General features: G+C 31.8%; 1 protein-coding gene across 10 annotated transcripts in view; it reads right to left on the minus strand.

Moving 5' to 3' along the window:
- Positions 1 to 20,969, minus strand: part of LOC108684825 (coiled-coil domain-containing protein AGAP005037) — a 114,207-nt gene that overhangs the window by 44,019 nt on the left and 49,219 nt on the right. For all 10 annotated transcript variants that reach the window (XM_018189333.1, XM_018189331.1, XM_018189323.1 and 7 more), the window contains exon 6: positions 1,086 to 1,239. In XM_018189333.1, coding sequence (XP_018044822.1) covers positions 1,086 to 1,239 — 154 coding nt within the window. The remainder of the gene's footprint in view (positions 1 to 1,085; positions 1,240 to 20,969) is intronic.

Genomic DNA, 20,969 nt, shown 5'->3' on the forward strand with positions numbered 1-20,969 from the left:
CAATCGAATAGTTGCTTCGACCAATTTTCAGCAAAACAATAAAAGATTCATATTTCTTTATATATCGCGTTGGAATCGGAGACAAATAATTTAAGCGTGTTGCGTAAAAGGCGACCAGAATTTTACAATGTCCATATAAAATCTGTCTTGTACTCGAATAAAATGTAACTTTTTCAAATAATAAGAAAAAAACATTTATTAAAGAAAACATTTAGTTTTTCAATCCTTGTAATTTCTTCTCACTGAAAGAAATCCTTTTAAAGAAATCAAATTCAAATTCTTACTCCAATTCGCTGAATTTTTCATGAATTTTGCAAAACCTTTTTGTTTTACAATTTTCAAAACAGGACATAATACATATTCGTACATATTACGCTTGCATCGCATCGATTTTTCATAATCAGAGAAAATTTTGGGATTCTAGATTCGTAATGTTGCTTTCAGAAGACTTCTGGTCACCTTAGCTAAAGTATTTGAGGGAATGCGAAATTACGCGGAGCGTGATATAATATGTTTGCATAGATCTCATGAGAAGGATGGTGTACTACTACAGAGAATATCGGTGCAGGCGAAGGAAATGCACAGGCGCACGAAGCAGTAAATTCCCATTGAGAGCGGCCCAAAGTTGTCGCTCTATAATCTCTTCAAAAATACGACATCTTGCTCATTACTAACAGCTTTATCACAAATATATAATTCGAAAGGGAATATATATTCCATGAATTAAATTAATTTCTATCTAATCCTGTATACATTAATTGCAACAGTTAATTATAATCTATTTAGATTAGAGCTGTAAAATAATTAAACATTGTTCCAATTAAGCTATAAATTTTCAAGTGCTCACTTCAAATTTAATGCGAGGAATTTTCTGGTTTATAGTCGACAATAAATGTCACGTGTTGACGCACAGTAGTGTCAGGAATTTAACAAAAATATGATATTTCGAGCTTTGTTGGGCCGCTCGTTTGATGAATCGTGTCGATAGGATCTCGAGAGCAAAACTCATGTTTATACACAACGCGCGTGCACGATGACACGTACGTGGAAATGAGAAAAAATAGAGAATGCGGACATTCGTATACCTGGTGTGGTGAGAGTCTTGGGCTGCGTCGGGGTCGCGCTTGGACCGACGCTCGACGCCGCTGGGCTGTACGCCCTTAGAAGAGGCCCACCGCGCGGTAGGGTGCTGCTTCCACCCACATAGTATCCACTGCCGGACGTCGAGTTCTTGGCCGTCTGCAATCAGAAAGGTACTTGTCAGAAAATATAATCGGGTCACGCGCCAATAATTCGAAGGCCGAGGAATCACGATTATTTTTCACGCTGATCAAGACTAGCAATGAATCTAATTGATGTATGGCGTAACAAACATCGGATTCTGTCAATTAAAGGGCGATATGATAATTGTGATAATCAGCAAGACGTACTAATTACGTGGAATTGCAAGATTTTCCTTATAATTAATTGCCGATTCTCGTTTAGGTATTATAATTTGCAAACAAATCCTTTAAGAGATTGTTCGGGATTGTTATCTTGTCGAGATAGTCTTGTCCATATACAAGTCTTCCGACTGTCGCTTTCATAACTGGTTTTAAGACTCGGTACTATTAACGTTCGCGCTTTCCAGCGCGAATTTCCACACGATTTTTATGATCGTTTTAACGCACATTATCCATTATATATGTGTTATCTTCATATATGAATTTTGATGAATAACGGTTTTAACTTGCACACAGTTGAACAATTCATGTTAAAACATTTCAAATGTGCCAAACAGCCCACTTAAATTTTCATGTTAATATATAATGAATATATTAGAAAGTAAATATTAAAAAATTAACATAAAAACATAACACTGACACAATTTGTGGAAAATAATAAAAGGGAAAATAATATCTCTTCATTAAAATTAACTTAAATTTATGTGTTAAATTAACACATTTTATTCATTTATCTTAATATTTACGTTTTAAAATACATTATTTTTATATTATTTGGTCTTAAAAATTATGATATTTTAATACTAAGAAATATGTTGAATATCAATTTAACATAGAATAATAAAATAATACAATCACATTATGTTAAAATAACACTGGGATATTTAAAAGATTCAATACAAAATTTTAATAAAGATTGAGTAAACTAGTTTTAACACAAATATTGTAAATTTAAAAAAAGAATAATAACAAAATTCGTTATATGTTTGTTGTGTGTTTTTATGTTTTCGAGTAAAGTATATTTTTAAATGCGAAGTCGACGATACAGAGCCTTGAACCTTTCTGTTAGCTCCGAAATGCACGATACGCTTTGAAATATTTATACGCGCAATAAAGCGTTTGTAATTCCGCTTGCAACATGGAATGCCTAAGTTTCGCCGTATCATCCCGTTTGTTCGCGCTGCTTGTCTCGCCAACTTTCCACGAAAGATTCACTTTCCCATATCGATCACACAGACTGCATGACACATACAGAATATACGATTAGCGATCCCGCATAAGGTTTTAAAACGGTTAATAAAATGAAGCTATTTCTCTCGCATATTACAATCAAATTGGCGTGACGAAACGTAGTCAATACATTTTTTAACACGACCGCAATTTATTCTTGCCAGTATATTAAATTGTTGAAAAAATCGCAGAGAGTATAATAAAAATATCTCAAAATCTTTATTTCGAAAGTAAAAAGAATTTACATAATTGTAAATATATTTCCTCATATCTGCACTTCTTCATATTTCTTCATTATGTTAGACTGACAATTTTTTTTTGTTTTCGTTATCTCGTTTGTATCGAAAATCGATCATGACAAACACAGTAGTTACATTGCGAAAAAATTCTGGTTGGAAATAAATGAACCAGTAGATTCTGTTCATATCAATCAGAATTCTAGTCGAGATAATCAGATAGATGTTCAATTACGTGACCGGAATTTCGATTAATATAATCTGGTTCGTACATTTACAATCAAATATTTTTCTCGGTGAACTACATTTTCTAACACAACTGCGACTTATACTATTACGTTGTATTAAATTGTTTAAAATACTGGAGAATATATAGTAGACTACGTGACACATAGGGAACATATTTATGATTAGCGATCCCGCATAAAGCAACCGATCTAAAATGGTTAATAAAATGAACCTGTTTCTCTTGCATATTATGTCAGAGTTAGTGTGGCGAAACGTAATTTATGAATTTTTGAACATGACCGCGTTTATACTATTCTTACGATTGTATTAAATTATTGTTGAAAACACCGGAAAAAACACATTATTCTCGAGAAAGAATCTTTCAAAACCTTTATTTTAGAAGTAAAAAACATGATGTAATCGTAAATATACGTCTTCATATCCGTATTTCTTTATATTTCTTCATTATTTGCAATTGTTGGACGATTTTTCTCTATTTTCGTTATCCCGCTTGTATTAGAAATCGATCGATGACAAACGCGCGGTAGCCATAAAATTCTCTAACACAACAAATTTATAGATATTTATATCACAGTCTACAAAAGTATTATTATACCACAGTCAAAAGTATTATTAACTATTATTTTAGCTGAAAAATTGATTTATGTGTATTTTCCTTCGTTTCGAAAATTCTTTAAATTTTATAATGTCGGTAATGAATAGGAAAAAATACAAGTAAATTTCCACATAAGTGAAAAAAATATAAACGCTTAATATTTTTAGCCAAGGCGTATTATTTTACCTTTATTTCGCAAACAAAAAGCATCCATTGTAAATATATTTCTTCATATCTACATTTCTTCATATTTCTTCATTATACGTATCTGCAATTGTCGGCAATTTTTCTTTGTTTTCGTTATGCTGTCTGTATCAGAAATCGATCGTGACAAATGCGGTAGTAAATATAAGGTATGGGTATAAGTGTGAATAGGTTTGATATACAGATATACATCAGGCAAAAAAGAAATGATCGGGCGCGCATTCCAATACGGACATTCTGATATTCGATCCATAGGAACTGTAGGCAATCTCCAGTTTCGTAATCTATCTCTTCTCATTTGTATCGAGATGAAAATTACATGTCGAGCCCAATGACGAAAATGGACTGTTTTAACCTGCGGCCGCCACGAAAAGTCCCTCCCTCTTACCGATTCTTACTCGCGCGCTCGCACTCGGCCGATTCACATCGATTTCGCTTTAGTCGTTGTTTACCGTCGCTGCGAGTTCAACTAGCCGCCTCACTCGCCGGACGAATCGCTTGGAAGAAATAGAAGTCTATTGACATAGGAGAGAATTGAACTGAATTTAATTAATGGGGAGTGGTTCTCCAAAGAACGATTGTATCTAAAAATCTACAAAAAAAAAGGAAAGTTGAAAAGAAAGGAGAAAGAATTAAATTTTTCTCTCCAAAGGAGATTATTTAGTTTTGTGGCGAGACTCACGTGCACCTTTCTTTTTGGCAAACGAGAAACAACTCTGCGGCAACAAGACAAAAGGAAAATAACAACTTGTCTAGGCGTTAATCATACATCGAATAAAAGAAAAGAAAAACGACAAATATTTTTCCTCTCCTTTTATGTATCTACAAAGAGAGTAAGAAGATATACAAGAAAAAGTTCACAGTTGTTGAAGAATCTTTTTCACTAGACTTTTAATTATAAAGATCATCAAGAAAGGACCAAGAGACATCTATCGAGACTGTGAAAAAAAAGAAGATTATGAGTCTTGTACTTTTAGCCAAAGGCATCACACATCGAGCAAAGAGGATATGGGCAACAAGATCTCTTTCGGTTTTTCGGCAATCGGGTCGAGTGTACTAAGAAAGTATACACGACAACGAGTTTAGTTTCTTGCTCGTGTCGTCAAGCGCAAACAAAAAGAAAAATCCAGAGACTAAGTCTGTATTGGAGGAACAGAAAATCCACGTGTCGTTGTTCTGATCGAGAAAAGTGTCACTTGGCGAGTGACAAGTGAGATAAGTTGCGAAAAAGGTCACGAAAAAGAGTTTGCGAAGCAGAAGGACCAATTGTAAAAAATCGACAAAGCAAGCTGTGAAGGAAGATCAGCGAACGAGGTGGAGATGCCAGATATTTTTCTACGGTTTGAACAGAAATGCGATAGACGAGAGGACGAGAAAAGCAGCATGTTCGCATGTTCTCTCTTCAGCGGTTGAAAAAGGGATACTGACAGGCAAGGTTGGCAAGAAGAGTCGAGGGGACAACGTTGGGAAACAATTCTCTTTTCGTGATCGCGATCAGATAGTCGCGGGATAAGATTAAAGGGAGACAAGGCCGGAGTGGGCCAAGGAAACGAAAAGAGAGATAAATCTCTCTCTCTCTCTCTCTTCAGAGTAAAGATAAGAAGAAGAAGAAGAAACAACAACAAGTAAGAAGCAAACAGCGAACTTTCATTGCGAAGCGATTGAAGAAACAGCAACTAGGTGCAATGAGGACGATGATCAGATAAAAATGAAGAAATTCGTGACGAACTTCAGGATTCTCCCTTCCATGTCCTTGATCCTTCTAAGCTTACTCGCTGTAGCAGTTTCGAAAACATCGACTGAACTTGTCGAGAGAAATCTCGGCGGCACGCCGATGCACAGCGTACAATTAACGCAAAAGGGCTACATTCAGGTGAGAATATAATTTGAGGAAAGCCGGATTTTCAGACCCTTCTGTTTGACTTACATTAAAAGCACGACAATCTCGCTTAATCCTTTACAAATTATTATTTCTCACACCATATGAATTAATAGGAAGATTAAGTAGTTCTATATATATATTTCATCTTTAACTTCATCTAATCAGCAAGTTTAACAGGAATAAAAAAATGTTTATTTTTTGAAGGAGTTTATAGAGATTCGTCGAAAATATCGAAAAGGACGATATCGTTAAAGTATCTAAAAATTTAGCTAACTGAAAATAATTTTATTATTACAATAATATTATCGCATGTCTTGGTAATTGAATTGGGAAGATGTTCACACGGAATATGGAAGGTCCGGGTCCGAATCTTGGTAATAGCTGAGGTAATAGTTTTCGCAATAAGTTCTTTTTTCTTTTAAGATGCTAGTAGCATAAAATCAACGATCCAATTTATTTAATTTTGGGGAATTATTATTATTTTAATTTGATGTTACAAATCTGAAAATAATCAATCATGTTTCTGGTAATTATATAGAACGCTAAAATTAATTGCTAAAATATCAATTTTTTGCAACATTATTTATCATATTTCTTATGTAATCATTTAGATGCACCAACAAAATTATTTTCAGATCTGTGTGTGTGTGTGTGTGTGTGTGTTTGTGTGTGTGTGTGTGTGTGTGTGTGTCTAATTACATTTTTAAATACTCCTTCAAAATCCTTATTATTTATCTTTGGAGAATCTCCATAAACTTCTCTAAGTATTCAATAAAAATTCTTTTTATCAGACCAGCTAATTAGATGAAGTTGAAGACAAAATACCTAATTTTCATATTATTTCTCATTTATAAGAAATAATTTGGATAATTCACGATTATAATCGTGAACAGATTTGAATATTTGAAAAATTAGTGTGATTAGACTATATCGCAACGCGTTACGTTGTGTTTAACTTGATATAGGTTAGGAATATAGTAAATTATTTAGTAATTAAATGCATTTAATATGAAGAAAGTAGAGAAATAAAATAGAGTAAGAATTTCAAATGCTATAGCACGAAGACCATGATATAAAGGTATGATAACACAATGATTTATATAATTTTACATTGTTAAAGCCTACTAAAAATTCAGAATGTAAACATAATCCATAAATAAAGTTAGACGTCCAATTTTAAATGTTAGAAGCGTATTATTTATTCTAGATAATAATAAAATGTTCAATTATTCAAGTTTGCAGTTAAAAACATAAAAATTTTTACCGTATATATTATTGGATAGCTCTGCAGAAATTCTTGTGATTCCGTTGAAATATTCGAGTAAGCGATCAGTCAAATTGGCTACAGAGATTGTGGAGCAAAACATATTCCGTAAAAAAAAGTTAATAAAACAGTGAGAATAAATAATGATAAATCGCCATATTGTCGCCATATCGGATATAAAAGATACATATGCACCAACAGAGCGTAGAAACTCACGAGATTTCTATCGATTACGTGAGGGCAGTTCCATAACACGTAGAAAGAAAAAAAGTTGAATTTCATGCTGATTGCCTAATTTTCATCGTTCACTCTAAGAACCGTCGTGGTCTACATATTTATTTCTAAATGTATATACAACGTATTTTCTTGCGCTTTCTTTTGCCTACAAAGATTCTTTGACTAACTTGGAATTATTTCTTTGTAAGATTCTTTCTTACGAATTTTCAATATTTGACTTTGATTGCTTTGTAGAACAAAAAAAAATTATGAAGATTCCAGTTTTATTAAGATAAAACTGGAATCTTCATAAATTTACTCTGAAAGATATTTTAAATTTAAATTTAATTGATATCTTTTTAGAAAATTCGTACAGGTTAGGCGTAGAGATATTAAAAAAAATTTCTTTTGAGAGAAATTCAACTTTGAAAACGATCAAAGAATCATCATCGTACACAAAAAAAAAACATAATAGTAGCAGCTATATAAGTGACTATGCAATTTTTATAGAATTAATGCACATATGAATTTATGTTATTGCAATTATAATAGTTTATTCAAATATATACCTCATGCAAATTTTTCTCATAATTTTGATTCTAAAAATTAGAATACTTTTAAAAAATATTGAAAATGTTTACGTTTTTTTTCTAGAATTCTAAAATTAACATAAAAATTATATAAAAAATTCTAAGAAAAATTTCTTCATTAAGGTTTACATTAATTTTCCATAACATAAAATGTATGTAGTTGTCATGTTTTTTTTTAAGTATAACATAAAGACCTAATTAAGTCCTGATCATTTGTGAAATCATCTTTTATTACAGAATTAATTATAACGTGCAATATGTTGTTGACTAAGCATCTTCACTTTTCAGTTTCTCAGATGGGAATTGCCGGTGCCGGAAATTCATGAATTTACATTCTGCCTTTGGGTGAAGTCGAGAGATCTCACGTATTCCCATTCAATCCTCTCGTATTCAAGTGAGTATTCAAAATTGTGACTTGACGCAATACTATTTACACATATACGTGCCATTAATCTTTTCTTTTTATATTTATACGCAACATATGAATTACTGATTACAAATCGCTCGCGATACATGTGAAATTCGACAAATTTCAAATTCAAGAAAACGCTCGTCATTCTACAATTACTTTTTAGATTGCAATTTACACACTGCAAACGGAATAAGATAGTTACTGTGACGAGAATCTCATGCAGAACAATCCACATTTCGCAAATGCTAGGAATCCACTTTTCCACTCTGTCGAGGATAATAGTATCCGTTAAACGGATGTTAAACTATATCTAAGCAAATGTAATATTTAGCAAAGAATAAGGAGACGTTTTAAAGCTCTTCTCCGCCCATTCTACCCAATTTTTGACGGAATTGTTGTAACGTTTCTGAGTTTCTGAAATAGTTTTCCGAGAGTTGTTGTCTTACATGGTGTAGCGCTATTATCCATTCAGGCATTCACTAAGTAATTGCGCGAGAGTTCGCAGAAAGTATCTTCGCTTATGGAAAACGCTCCGTCTTCTCGCTCGTGCGTGCAACTATCTTATTGCAGTTTAGTAGAATGCTTCGCCCCGAGACGTTATTTTTTTTACGTGTGAGAATTAGCGCTACCAGTTCCATTGACGAAACGCTAATATTCGAATTATGAAATCTCGCAGAATTTAAGTTACTCTGACAAAGCCGGCATAAACAGAATTTGAAATATTGATGACGAAAGGATTTTACGGACTACTGCACCCATGAAATATATTACTTTATATTAATCGCCTTAGTTCTTTTATATGTGACGTCCTATCGCCTAGGAAAACTAGAATTTTGTTAAAAAAGTAGTAAGAGGAAAAGCAAATGATTCCTCGATGGCCTAAATAAATGATATTTATTACATGTAACTACATGTCGCTTGTTTGTTACAACAACAATTAAAAAAAGAAAATTCTCTAGAAAGTGAATTCAATGTTTTCAATCATTTAAATTTTTTAATATTAATTTTGAAATGCAACTTTAATATAATATAATAATTGATTGTATTCAGTTGGAAAATATTAAATTTAGCACATTAAAATAATACACTAGATTTATTAAGCTCGATATTAAATATTCAGCTAGGTAATTAAAGTTTTAAGCAGTGATGCAAATTATATTCAAATAAATAAAATGAAAATGGATTATATATGGATCAGAGATTTTATTTTATATACCTTTCTCTTTTATGAGACAAATGCTCTTAATTTACAAATCAATCAAAATTGCCAATAATGTTTTTAATTTGTGCTGCATACATAAACAAGAAAGAGATGCAACTGTCGTTTACATAATGGAAAAATAATCATATTTTAAATCATACATATGGAGGTCCAGGAAGACGAGAGATGCGGTTTACATAAATTCTAACTTTATGATATATTCCTCGGTGTATACATCGACTAAGGGAACGATGCACAAACATAATCCTCTTTCACTATCAAAGGGAACGAGCAGGAACGTTTGATTCGATCTTGGATATCGTCGCGCGGAAGAAGTATTCACCTGGAAATCGGCGGCGTAGAGATATTTCGAAGGCCAGTTCACATACACGAACACCGTTGGTATCACATATGTCAAAGCTGGGAGAATCGGATCGGTCGTTACGCTCTGTGGCTCGACGGACATTTGGTGTCGCAAGGTCACTCGGAAGAGGTAAATCCACTTAGTCGGCTATCCGGAAATTCACTTTAAAAATGCAGAAATCAAATATGGAGGAATTTGAATTATCTAGTTTCGTAACGCGTGTCTATCTACTGTTAGTTCTTGCTGAACTATTTTTCCTTTAATTCGTTTCTCCATACAGGTAAAAATTTCTAATTAAAAATGAACGAGTCAATAAAATTATAATCAATTAGATTTTAGTTATCATAATTGGACATTTAGTGATCTCGAGAAGAATAGATGTAATAAAAATTTTTTATTTATCCATTTTCAACAAGAAATTTTTTCGTTACATGTGACGCATCGCGAATGTTTATTAACTTTAGATATAATATGTATAAATATATTATTCCAACATCTAACTTCGATCATGATATTGGCGCTTTTTACTTAGTTGATGTATTCATATATAAAGTCATTGTTTTAATCTTAAAATATAATAACACAATCGAATACCGTAAACGCGAGTAATCACAGTTAATAAGAAAACATGCGATTAATGTAGAGTTAATGGAAGAATTGTTTCTTACAGATAATCGGTCACGTGATCCCGAAAGATGGCGATATCGTCCTAGGTCAAGAATATACGGACTTCAATAAAGGTCTCGAGGAGGGTATTGAAGGCTCAGTTTTGGGTTTCAATCTTCTGCTGGCTTCGGTGTTCACTTCTCTCAATAGCGGCCTTCATCAAAGACCTTCATTCTGGTCAGCTAATGGAGCCATCGATCCGACCGAGATTCCTCTCGCCACAAGAATCCGGACGGGAATAGCGAAGCGTGATTCGGATCTCGATGGAACGCGTGCCCTTGATGGGCTAGTTTCGGTTTTATTCACGCTTGGTTCTAATTGGTCCCGTAGAATTTCTCGAACGGACAATGTGAAAGCGGTGAATGATTCCGCGACCTCGCCATCCCTGCTAAATGTCACTAACGATACAATGAAGGAAGAGACATCATCGATTCGTAGACACGCGATCACTTTCGATACCGATGATTGGACCGAGGAAATCGATCGGTTTAATGATTCATTCGATGTTTCCTTAGGTTTGCAATTAGTGAAATTGTCCTACATCCGTTGCCAATTGGGCAGGGGTAGCCCACCCATAGGCGGTCCATTGATGTTGATTTCCTGGAGTAGGACACCCGTGAAGGTATTCGGCGGCGCCATTATAAAGAACGTTGGCAATGAGTGTGGCAAATTCTAAGAGACTTCCCTCGAGTAAATAAAAAGGGAAGTGCAATTGAAGATTTAATGAGATAAATATAATTTTTCAATTTTGTAAAAAGTACAATAAGGCATTCGTGTCTTAATTGCATCTGCTCCAAAAGAATTGATTTCAGAGCTCTCTTATTCTGTAGAATAATACTATTGATGCTATTCTCGTTGAAAAGACGTTTTTTTTTCCTTTCTTTAGTTTCACTCCAAGCACTTCACTTAGCATTTTCTATCATTTGCACTATTCGATCAGTGCCATCGCAACAAGGTTAAGGATGTATTGCACATGTTTTCAAAATAATGAAAAAGTTATGAAAAAAATGAAAGATTATTCTAGATTACATTTAAAAATAATACAAAAAATTTAATGACAATTTATCATTTAAATTAAAAGTTATTTCAATAAGAAATATATAATATTTTTTTATCTGTGCTCTAATAAAAATGTATGGAAACGTATTATGAAATAATAACAAAAATCTAATTTAAAAGCTAAGATTTATGTAAAGCTATATTGTAATGCAAAAATTAGTTGTTCTGTAAATAAACAAAATATTTATTTCTTCTCCGTAACTAATCTCTGAATTGCAATCAAACTTTGCATGAATAAATCATTCATATATACTTAAGGTACGTATAATAGAAATTTTTGTCATTTTTTTCAATTTGAATGTATAACAATAAAAATAATACCAAAGAAAGTAAATAAAAAAGTTATTCAATAAAAATAGAATGTTATAAACAACTTTTATATGTATATAGTTTCTTTAAAATATAATTAATATTTATATTTGTAAAAATATGCAATACATCTTTAAGAAAGTCACTAAGCAATAAGACTAAACAAATTTAATATGATAAGCAAATTAAACTATTGTTTTCGTCTTGTCAATTACGGATAAAATTAATTTTTATCGTGATATTCAACTATCGCGCAATTCGTAAATGTAATTGCGCGAATTTAGGGTTTTAGCCTACATGTTTATAGTCACAGCTTCCCGAGTGGAATCTCCCAGCCGCAATCGACGATCTCGTCTCGCGTATCGATCCACGTCGCGCGTTAATTAGTTTCGCAGAATTCCCTTGATCGCGACCGCGGAGAAGGGAAGGAGAAATGTGTCCCGCGAAAACCGTGATTCCGGCCTGGTGAAATTGTCAAACGTCAAGGGCGTAGCTATCACTGTATGTGGAAAGAGCAAACGAGTTATAAGAACGAATCTAAAGGGGAGTTACAAAGCTCACTGGATTATCTTCTTTCTCTTCAAGCAGAAGAAGAAAATAGTCGGTCTAAACGCACTTACAAAAGGACTTAAAAATTATCTTAATAGTTATAGAAGTAATACAATTTGCATAAAATTCTCATTGTGTCTTATCTCAGTATTAAAGCATCTCGTGGTTAATATATAAAATGTTAACATTGGACTATATATATTAAATTTCCTGATATTATAAGAAATTATTGAATGGAGGGCCTCGTATTTAAATAACAATGTTTTGTTTATCGCATATCGCTCTTTTGATATAACAATTATTCCAAAAAAAAAATGGCAAAAAATGACAATTTTTTAGTCGCTTGCAAAAAAGAGCGGAAACATATAGAAAAAAAGAACATATTTTATATATTTCTCTATACAATTATTATCAAAATTATTATCAAAATTGCATTATAAAATTAATGTTATAAAATTTTTTAATCATTCAAAATATTCAAATTTATTTTCTAGAACACTTTGTGTTATGAGTTGTATAGTAAATGATCGATATATATTTTTGGCAAAAACTTGCCTTCAAATCACGTTGTAAATGAAGCAAATAAATTTATAAAAATAAAAAATATAACTCTCTTAAACACGAGGGTTTAAGAAGATAGAGCTTAAGAAGAAGATTTTGAGCATCTTTGAACATCTTGTCTACGGATGAAGTCGACATGAATGCTCAACAAATTCTAGCTACGCCACTGTCCATTCGTTGTCTCTTTGTAAGCCGAGTTTCGACACTGACGTTTCACGGATGCGGATTTTCCGCTGACGTTGATAACGCCGGCGAATGAACGCGGTGGTGTCTGAGGATCCGGCCGTAAAAGCGCTTTTCCTCCTGGTGAGCCTCGTGTTGAAATTCCGTTTATGTCTTGCAATCCGGATCGCCGCCGGCGAATAAAACATGTCGAATAACTGGCGTTACTCTAGCGACAACATGGTGTCTGTAATATGCTTTTTGTATATACTAAATAGTGGAGAAAATTAGGATATTATAACGCGTACAGAATGCGTCAGAATGTTTGTAACGTGTACTCTAACTAAAATAATTTTTTTGCAGAGATAGAAATGTCTAATGGAAGATTATAAGCCGCGCAATGTTCGCAATATTCCGCTAATATAGTTGGAGATTATCTTGTTAATTAAGCCATAAAAGAAGCTACTTAATTTTGAAGCTAACCTCGGTGAAAAATTTTCTTAGAATTTTTATACGAATTAAGACACTTCAAAAATGCTGAGAAAATCTACAACATCTTTTTTTAGAATTTTTCATTTTTATATGTGAATTCTGAAATAATTCTAAGATTTCTTGTTCTATAATCTCTGAAAAAATGTCTTAAACTTTTTTAAATTTTATAACATTTCATCAAAATTATGGAACAAGATATCTTAAAAATCTAGGTTTAAAATTCAAACTCACATATGAAGAATTTTAGAAAAGATGTAGACTTTCCGAAAAGTGTCAATTTGTATAAAAAAAAAAATCTGACAAATTTTCTAAAAAGTAGTTAAATTATTCTGAAATTTACTTAAAAAATTCTAAAAATTATATGAAAAGTTATGAAAAAATTTTTCACCAAGGAATACTTTAAGAAACATTCTCCCACTTCTTTTCTATTGACTTTTTAAGTTACGCGTGTATCTTCAAAATATGACGCACATATTTTACGAAGGATAAGTTACGCTGCGCGTACGTACCTAATTATAAATTACTAATTAGTCTAATAATACTAATCACTGTTGTGTCATACGGTCATGTAAATTACAAAATGTACAATGCCAAATAGCTCAGGTAACAGGATTGCATAAATAGCGTTACATCAACTATTATACGCGTCTTACTATGTGTTTTCTCTCCTGGTCGTGCTTTATTTGGCGATCTTGGAGCGTCGGTTCACAGATAGCCGCTCATTTATGCAGCCTCTTTCGCAAAGCTGCCTCCACGACCATTTAAAGAGCGCATTATGTTTCACGACGTGTGCGCTGGAATCAGATGGAAAAAAAGGGTAGCGAACACATTGTCTCTTTGATAGTTTCGTGAGATTATATGGTCGGTCCTGAATAGTCTTTACTTTCATAATCTCTACCAACTTTATAACGACATGACGCTGAAAATGAAAGGAGGATTAAGCTTTGGTTATTTTTCGATTAATATGAAAAAGTTTCGAGAAACATAAATTATACATATTCGAATGTATCACTTATCATGGAGAAATATTATAAACGTGAAAAAAATCGTTATATATATATCAAAGATAATAAATCTAAAAATTGTTATGTAAAATAAGTTATTCTCTCTGAAAAGACTTCTAAAGAATAAAATAATAATAAATGGAAATAATTATTAATCCTTATAATTTTAAATATCCAAATTAATAGAATGTTTGTAATGTACACGTAAAAGAGAATTATTTGGTTTTATATGCACAGTGTGGCGCGAAGAAAAAACTTTTGTATCCAATTTATAACAATTGAAGAATAAAAACATTTTTGTGTAAAATCGCAAAGAAAATTATTGCATTAATTTCGATCATTTATTTTGGCCAGTTTTGCAACTCGCATAATTCATTATGCATATGAGCCATCCAATTTATAATGAATTGGAGAATAAAAATAAATTCGGCGTGAAATTGTAAAGAAAGTTATTGTCTGCATTATCACGTTAATTTTGACCGTTCGCATTGAGATTTGCAATTAATATATTCACTATACGCAAGAGTTATTATATGTTTCCTATCTCTTTCATCCATCTATATGAATAAAAGCAAAAGCGTAAACACACGTGATTACCACATCGCGCCTGGCTATTTCGAATATTTCCGCTCTAGAAGACAATTTCGTTGATTCTCAATTTAATGGCGATTGGCAATTTGTATAGCCGATAAGATAATTGTGTCGTCGATTATCGCGGTAGATGCATTAGATTTTTCAAGTAGATAATAATTGCGACTGTAATTGCATTAACGTATTAAGAGTACAAATGAAATAATTATACTAATATATTGTATTTGTCGATGTGAGAAAATGGGTTGAGAACTTTATAAAAATAATACTCTTTGTAGAAAGTAATTCGTAACTAGTTTTAAAAAAATTACGCGTTGCCGTACTTAGAAAATTACTTTTTTGTAATGTTAAGTAAGATATTAGATTTAAAATTATATTTTTTAATAATTAATAGTAATTACAATTAATATTACGACTTAAAATTTAAAGCTAGTCCCTATAGCAAACTTCGTACTGAATTACTTAATTTAATAACTTCTTTATATTAATACTTTTATGTTAGGAGGAAAACATTATAATCTTAGAAAAATGTATTTAAATCTTTATATTTAAATCGTTTATAATATGGCTAAAAGTAAAATATGAAAATAAAAAAATGCATTTATGAAGAATGAATAATACATTCATAACTTCTGATTAGAATCTCAAGATAACGTTAACTTTTTGTATAACCTCAATTGTCTTGCAAACCTGAAGTATTGGAATTTTTTGGCTTGCGCATGTATTTTCAACCTTCAAAAATCTATTAAAAAATCTAGTTTGGTTTAAAGGAATTTTTTCTTGTAAATTAGAGCTATTTCTGACCGAAATATTTAAAAACGTAATAATTATCAAGCAAATTGAACCAAGAACTTTGTTTGAATAATGTAGCACATTAATTGTGAACGTGCTTTAGTCGATTAAACAAGAGGATTTAACTATTATTCAAATTGTTAATAAAAGCCGCTATTAATTCAGACGCACGCCCGTCAAGACTCTTTTAATCCCTCATAAACAATGTAGCATAAATACTGTATCTATTTATTCTCTTTTAAATAAAATTATCATTTTAAACAATTTCGTTTCTCTAAACAAAACGAATTTCAATAAATATTTGAAATCGACAAATAGTACATTCAGAAAACGATTAAATATTAATTTCAATAAAATATACATTGTATATACAGGATTTACATGCGTGATGTTTCTCGAAGTTTTCTCAAATAAATTTTTATTTTATTACATTTTTTATATAAATAATAAGATCAAGACAAGAAGATCGTAAATAATATCGAAAAAGACATGAACACTGAACATTTATGGCAACTATAAACTTGTATTATTATTTTCATAGTTGCTATCACAGTTTTTTTCTCTAAAGTAAGGTTAAAAAGGCTCTTTCGATTGTTTCTTATTTAGATTTTTTTATTTTGGTTTTCACTATTGCAATATTATATGTATTAATTACACGATATTGCACGACTTAAGAGATAATAGGAGAAACTTAATTTCTCTATTTCGAAGAAACGAACGGCGCCGTCAAGCGAGATACGATTATGCAAAATGTAACTCTTTTCGTTACAATAGTATTGCACTCGTCCTATGTCTGAAGTACACGTAACTATCATAAAACGCATGTACGAAGAAATGACAGGGTACATTATATAAAGTAGCATGCGATATATCCGCTCATTCGCATCACCTGTTAAATCGTGAACTGTAAGAGCCTCTTTCACCAACTCCAATTAACGCTAATCGATGATATATAACTAAATTGCCAACGTGAGAACACAGTTTGTCTTAGAAGAAGAAGAAGAAAGTTCTGATTCATTGAACTGCTATTAACACTTTTGCGAGTTAATCATAAATTATAATCATAAATTAATTTGAACTTAGCCAAAGGTCAGTGAAAGGGGCCCTAAGTTCGATTACTTTCGGATCTACGATTGATGTTTTGCACAAAATTGATGGCGACCTGCCGTTTAATTAGAACAAATTATCAACAAGCAAATTGCAGATACATTAAAATCACGAAAATAAAAAGCTATTATTAGTCTTTTAGCATATTCTTTTATAATGCGAGGCGCACACAAGTTATCATTTAGATCTTCTTTATCATTTTTATAAAGGATGTGATGAAGTAAAAATTTATTCAAGAAACTTTAAGAAACACACACCACGCGTATAATATCTTGTACATAATGTACATTTTATGGAAATGAATATTTACACAAAATTAAAATTAGATATACTGTGATTCATGCCTCGTCACGTTTTCGTAAGTTTTTTCCTGTTTTCTAAATTTCATGATTTGCGCAAAACGGTTATACAGTATATCATATATATCATCATATATATCATATATATGAGTATTATATTCATTCGTTTCTGCGAATCTTCTGATGACGAATTACGCTTTCACTTTCACCAAAATATAACTCGTATCATGTAAAAGATCGCGGTGTAACGATTCCATTTTAGTGAATTCAAGTGCGTATTTTTAGCATCACATAATTTTCGCAAGATTGCATCGTTTCTTGCTATTACATATGTCAGGTTCATTAGATAATAATTTCTTGTCAAATACAGAATTAATCCCAATTTAATATTCTCATCATTAAAATTGATTATCCGAAATTTTCAAAAAAGTTAGCCACGATTAATTTGTAGAAAATATTTTTAATTTTACCAAAAACAATATTTACACAAAGATGTAAACAATATTATAGATAAAATAAATTAGAAAAGACAAATGTTTACGATTTATATTAGCCGTTTATAAATAAACTTGCCGACAAATTTACTGAAGAAATGATTGAAGAAATGATGAATGAAGGAACAGAATATAAAACATAATTCAGATATCTAAGGGACAAGAAAGTGACCGCACATAACCGTAAATCGCTTCGAACTGTCTTTAACGGCATTGCACAATCAAAAGAAACAGGCCCGAGCCTGCCAATCGCTTGCAATTAAAATCCGAACATTGCTAATTTATCTCGCGGAATGTACGTGCCGTTGACTTTCATTTTCTGTAAACCTTTGTGCGAATTAGATTTTTTTTCGATTACGACTAGCATGCCGTACGAGGTGCCAATTATGCGATTACGTCAACACTATACAGACTGAGTTAATTGTGTGTTGTTCACGTATAAATAAATCAATACATCGACAGTACAATATAAGGTACAATATAAAATTTATAATACATTTCTATCATGATTTAAAACATGAAATAATAATAAATATAAAGGGTAATAAAAAATACATTTAACTAATAAATAATGTAATAAAAACAGAAAGAATACATTTAAAAAATTAAGAAATTTGTAATTATCTTGAAACTTTTGCCTTTTTCACATTTAGTTGCAAAAGTGTTTCATTATAAGAACGTCAGTATATCGATTTAAAAATTGCATTCTGTAAAAACTGTGTGTTTGCCATATTATATAAATCTACGCATCCTGCTTTAATATATACATATTTCCATATCACAGTTCTGTTTAAAACAGTATCAGCAACGTAATTAGTAAAGAGTATCGGACGGATAAACCGCGCAAATGAATACATTTCGTTGGAAAAGCGTACAAAATGATAAAATGTAATTTGTAAAGCTCATAATGATGTAACAGTTTATTCAAACGGACTTAATAATTAATGGTTCTATCTCCCTGGAATTTTAGAGGTTCAATTGCAATAATGGAAACACGTGCGAATGATGCCACTTGAAACATAGGACTTTACATTTCCAAGCGACAACAAAGGGAATTTTAATGCAGTTTTTTAATTACTACGGATCGTCAGTGTAATATCCGCATGTTTATGGCGTTTAATAAAATTGCTCGCATTCTTCACGAAGCAAACAACCAGACTGTTTTCTCTCATCGTGAGCGGTGATTGTACATTTTTTTGCGGCTAGACATAATACACATCTCATCTTCAAGCTATTACTAATATGTTCAGGCTATTATATATCTTTTAACGATGTCACATTTACAGCCTATTGAAAATACTTTGAGATTTACACACTTGCCATAAAAGTGAATGTGACAATTTGTAATTTGCAGGTACCTGATCACGCTTTAAAGGCAATAAATAGACGGAAAATAATTATAAAACGGTAATAAACGTCACTTTGCTCGGACGACAATTACTGAAAGTAATCACACGACAAAGTAAATGTTGTGACATTTATGGTTGCAACTATAGCGTATTGTGTATTTTCTGATACTCTCCTTCTATTCATATAGAAAGAAGAAAAATATGTGATAAAAAAAAACAGCAAATTATACAAGATTAGTTTGCAATCATACACGATTAATTTGCAGTAAATATTTCTAATTTGTTTTATCGAAAATAGTTTACAAGACGATATCTCTGAAGAGCCGAAGGTTTATGATTCATATTATATAGAATATTGTAAAGAAAACTTTTACAACAGTTTTATAAAAACTGTCAGCTTTATAGAAAAAAATTGCCTGTCCGAAATTTTTAAAAGTTTCAAGTACGAATACCATAATAATTTGTATTACATAAAAATGAGAAAAAATAAGCATGTTCCACTTGTACGGCACCTAGTGGATCTCTTGAAATTTATCCGGTCGACGAACGGTATTTAACGGTATTCAATGGAACGCACTTGGACGTATAGGCGCCTTTCTGCTTCGTAATTACGCGTGCGGCGCGAATCGACTTTCGTTTTCCAGGGTAGGATGGTCCTTTCGCCGCGTGTGTCGACTTCTTCCGGTTTTCGATAGAGAAAGAAACCATTTTTGATAGACAAGCGTCGCAGGTGAGAGTGAGGTGGTGAAGGGGCAAGCAAGCGATCTGAATTTTTTTCTCGCAACACCCAATGCATTTCCCGCGGTTACATGCTGAGTTTCCGCTACCCACAGATAAACAGATACGAGACTTGTACCCGATAGATTTCTTCCTGGCTGGATATCTGTGATCAGGCTTCCGGTAAAGAAACGTTCAACTTGAGATTACTGAAGATAACGGCGTGTCAAGTTCGGTTGACTTTATATGCAACAAGATATGTTACATTCTTTATTCCTGTTACACGTAACGAGTTTCTCAGAGATCATTTTTGGAACAAAGTGAAAGTTTGAAGTTATTTTATCAGAAGTATAATAGAAAGGTGCGACTCTCACATATGCATATTTGACGTGATAATTACAATGTGGGTGGAATATCCTTGAATTTATTTGAGAACGCACGGCAATGTCGTACAACGAACTGCACTTTGTTAATTATGCATATCGTGCATAGATGTAATAATAAGTATAGACATTTCTACAAGTCATTTGATTTAAAAAGAGTGAAGTAGATTCATATTCTCTCTCTCTCTCTCTCTCTCTCTCTCTCTCTCTCTCTCTCTCTCTCTCTCTCTCTCTCTCTAAAGTATAGAATTGAAGAGAAATGCTGATGCGATTTTCCATATATTTCATTCCTTTTCTATAACGGACATATTACGATCAGAGAAAGAGAATGCGTAATATATACTTATTATTATCTAATAACATATTATTATCTAATAATATCGCAACAAAAATTCAACTAGATTGTTAGATAAGCGTATTTTTTTGTTGCAATACATATAATTAAGAAAAAATAGTTAAATAACGTATAATTAATGATAAAAATCCAAGCGATTAATACAAAATAAAAATGCGTAGAAACATGTAAAGATATAATTTTAGATTAGATGTTCTTTTCTTGCAAGGAATATATTTAAAATTGTATTTTTATATATTTCCATATATTTTTATTTTGTGTTGATCGCTTAGATTATTAGATAAAGTAAGGGATATATCTAAGATTGTATCTATATATGTTTCTATATGCATTTTTATTTCATGTTCTATATTCTTACTTTATATTATTATTTGTATAGATCTTTTTTATTTAATACATGTATATATATATATA

This window comes from Atta colombica, unplaced genomic scaffold (assembly GCF_001594045.1).
Source record: "Atta colombica isolate Treedump-2 unplaced genomic scaffold, Acol1.0 scaffold140, whole genome shotgun sequence".
Taxonomy (NCBI): Eukaryota; Metazoa; Arthropoda; class Insecta; order Hymenoptera; family Formicidae; genus Atta; species Atta colombica.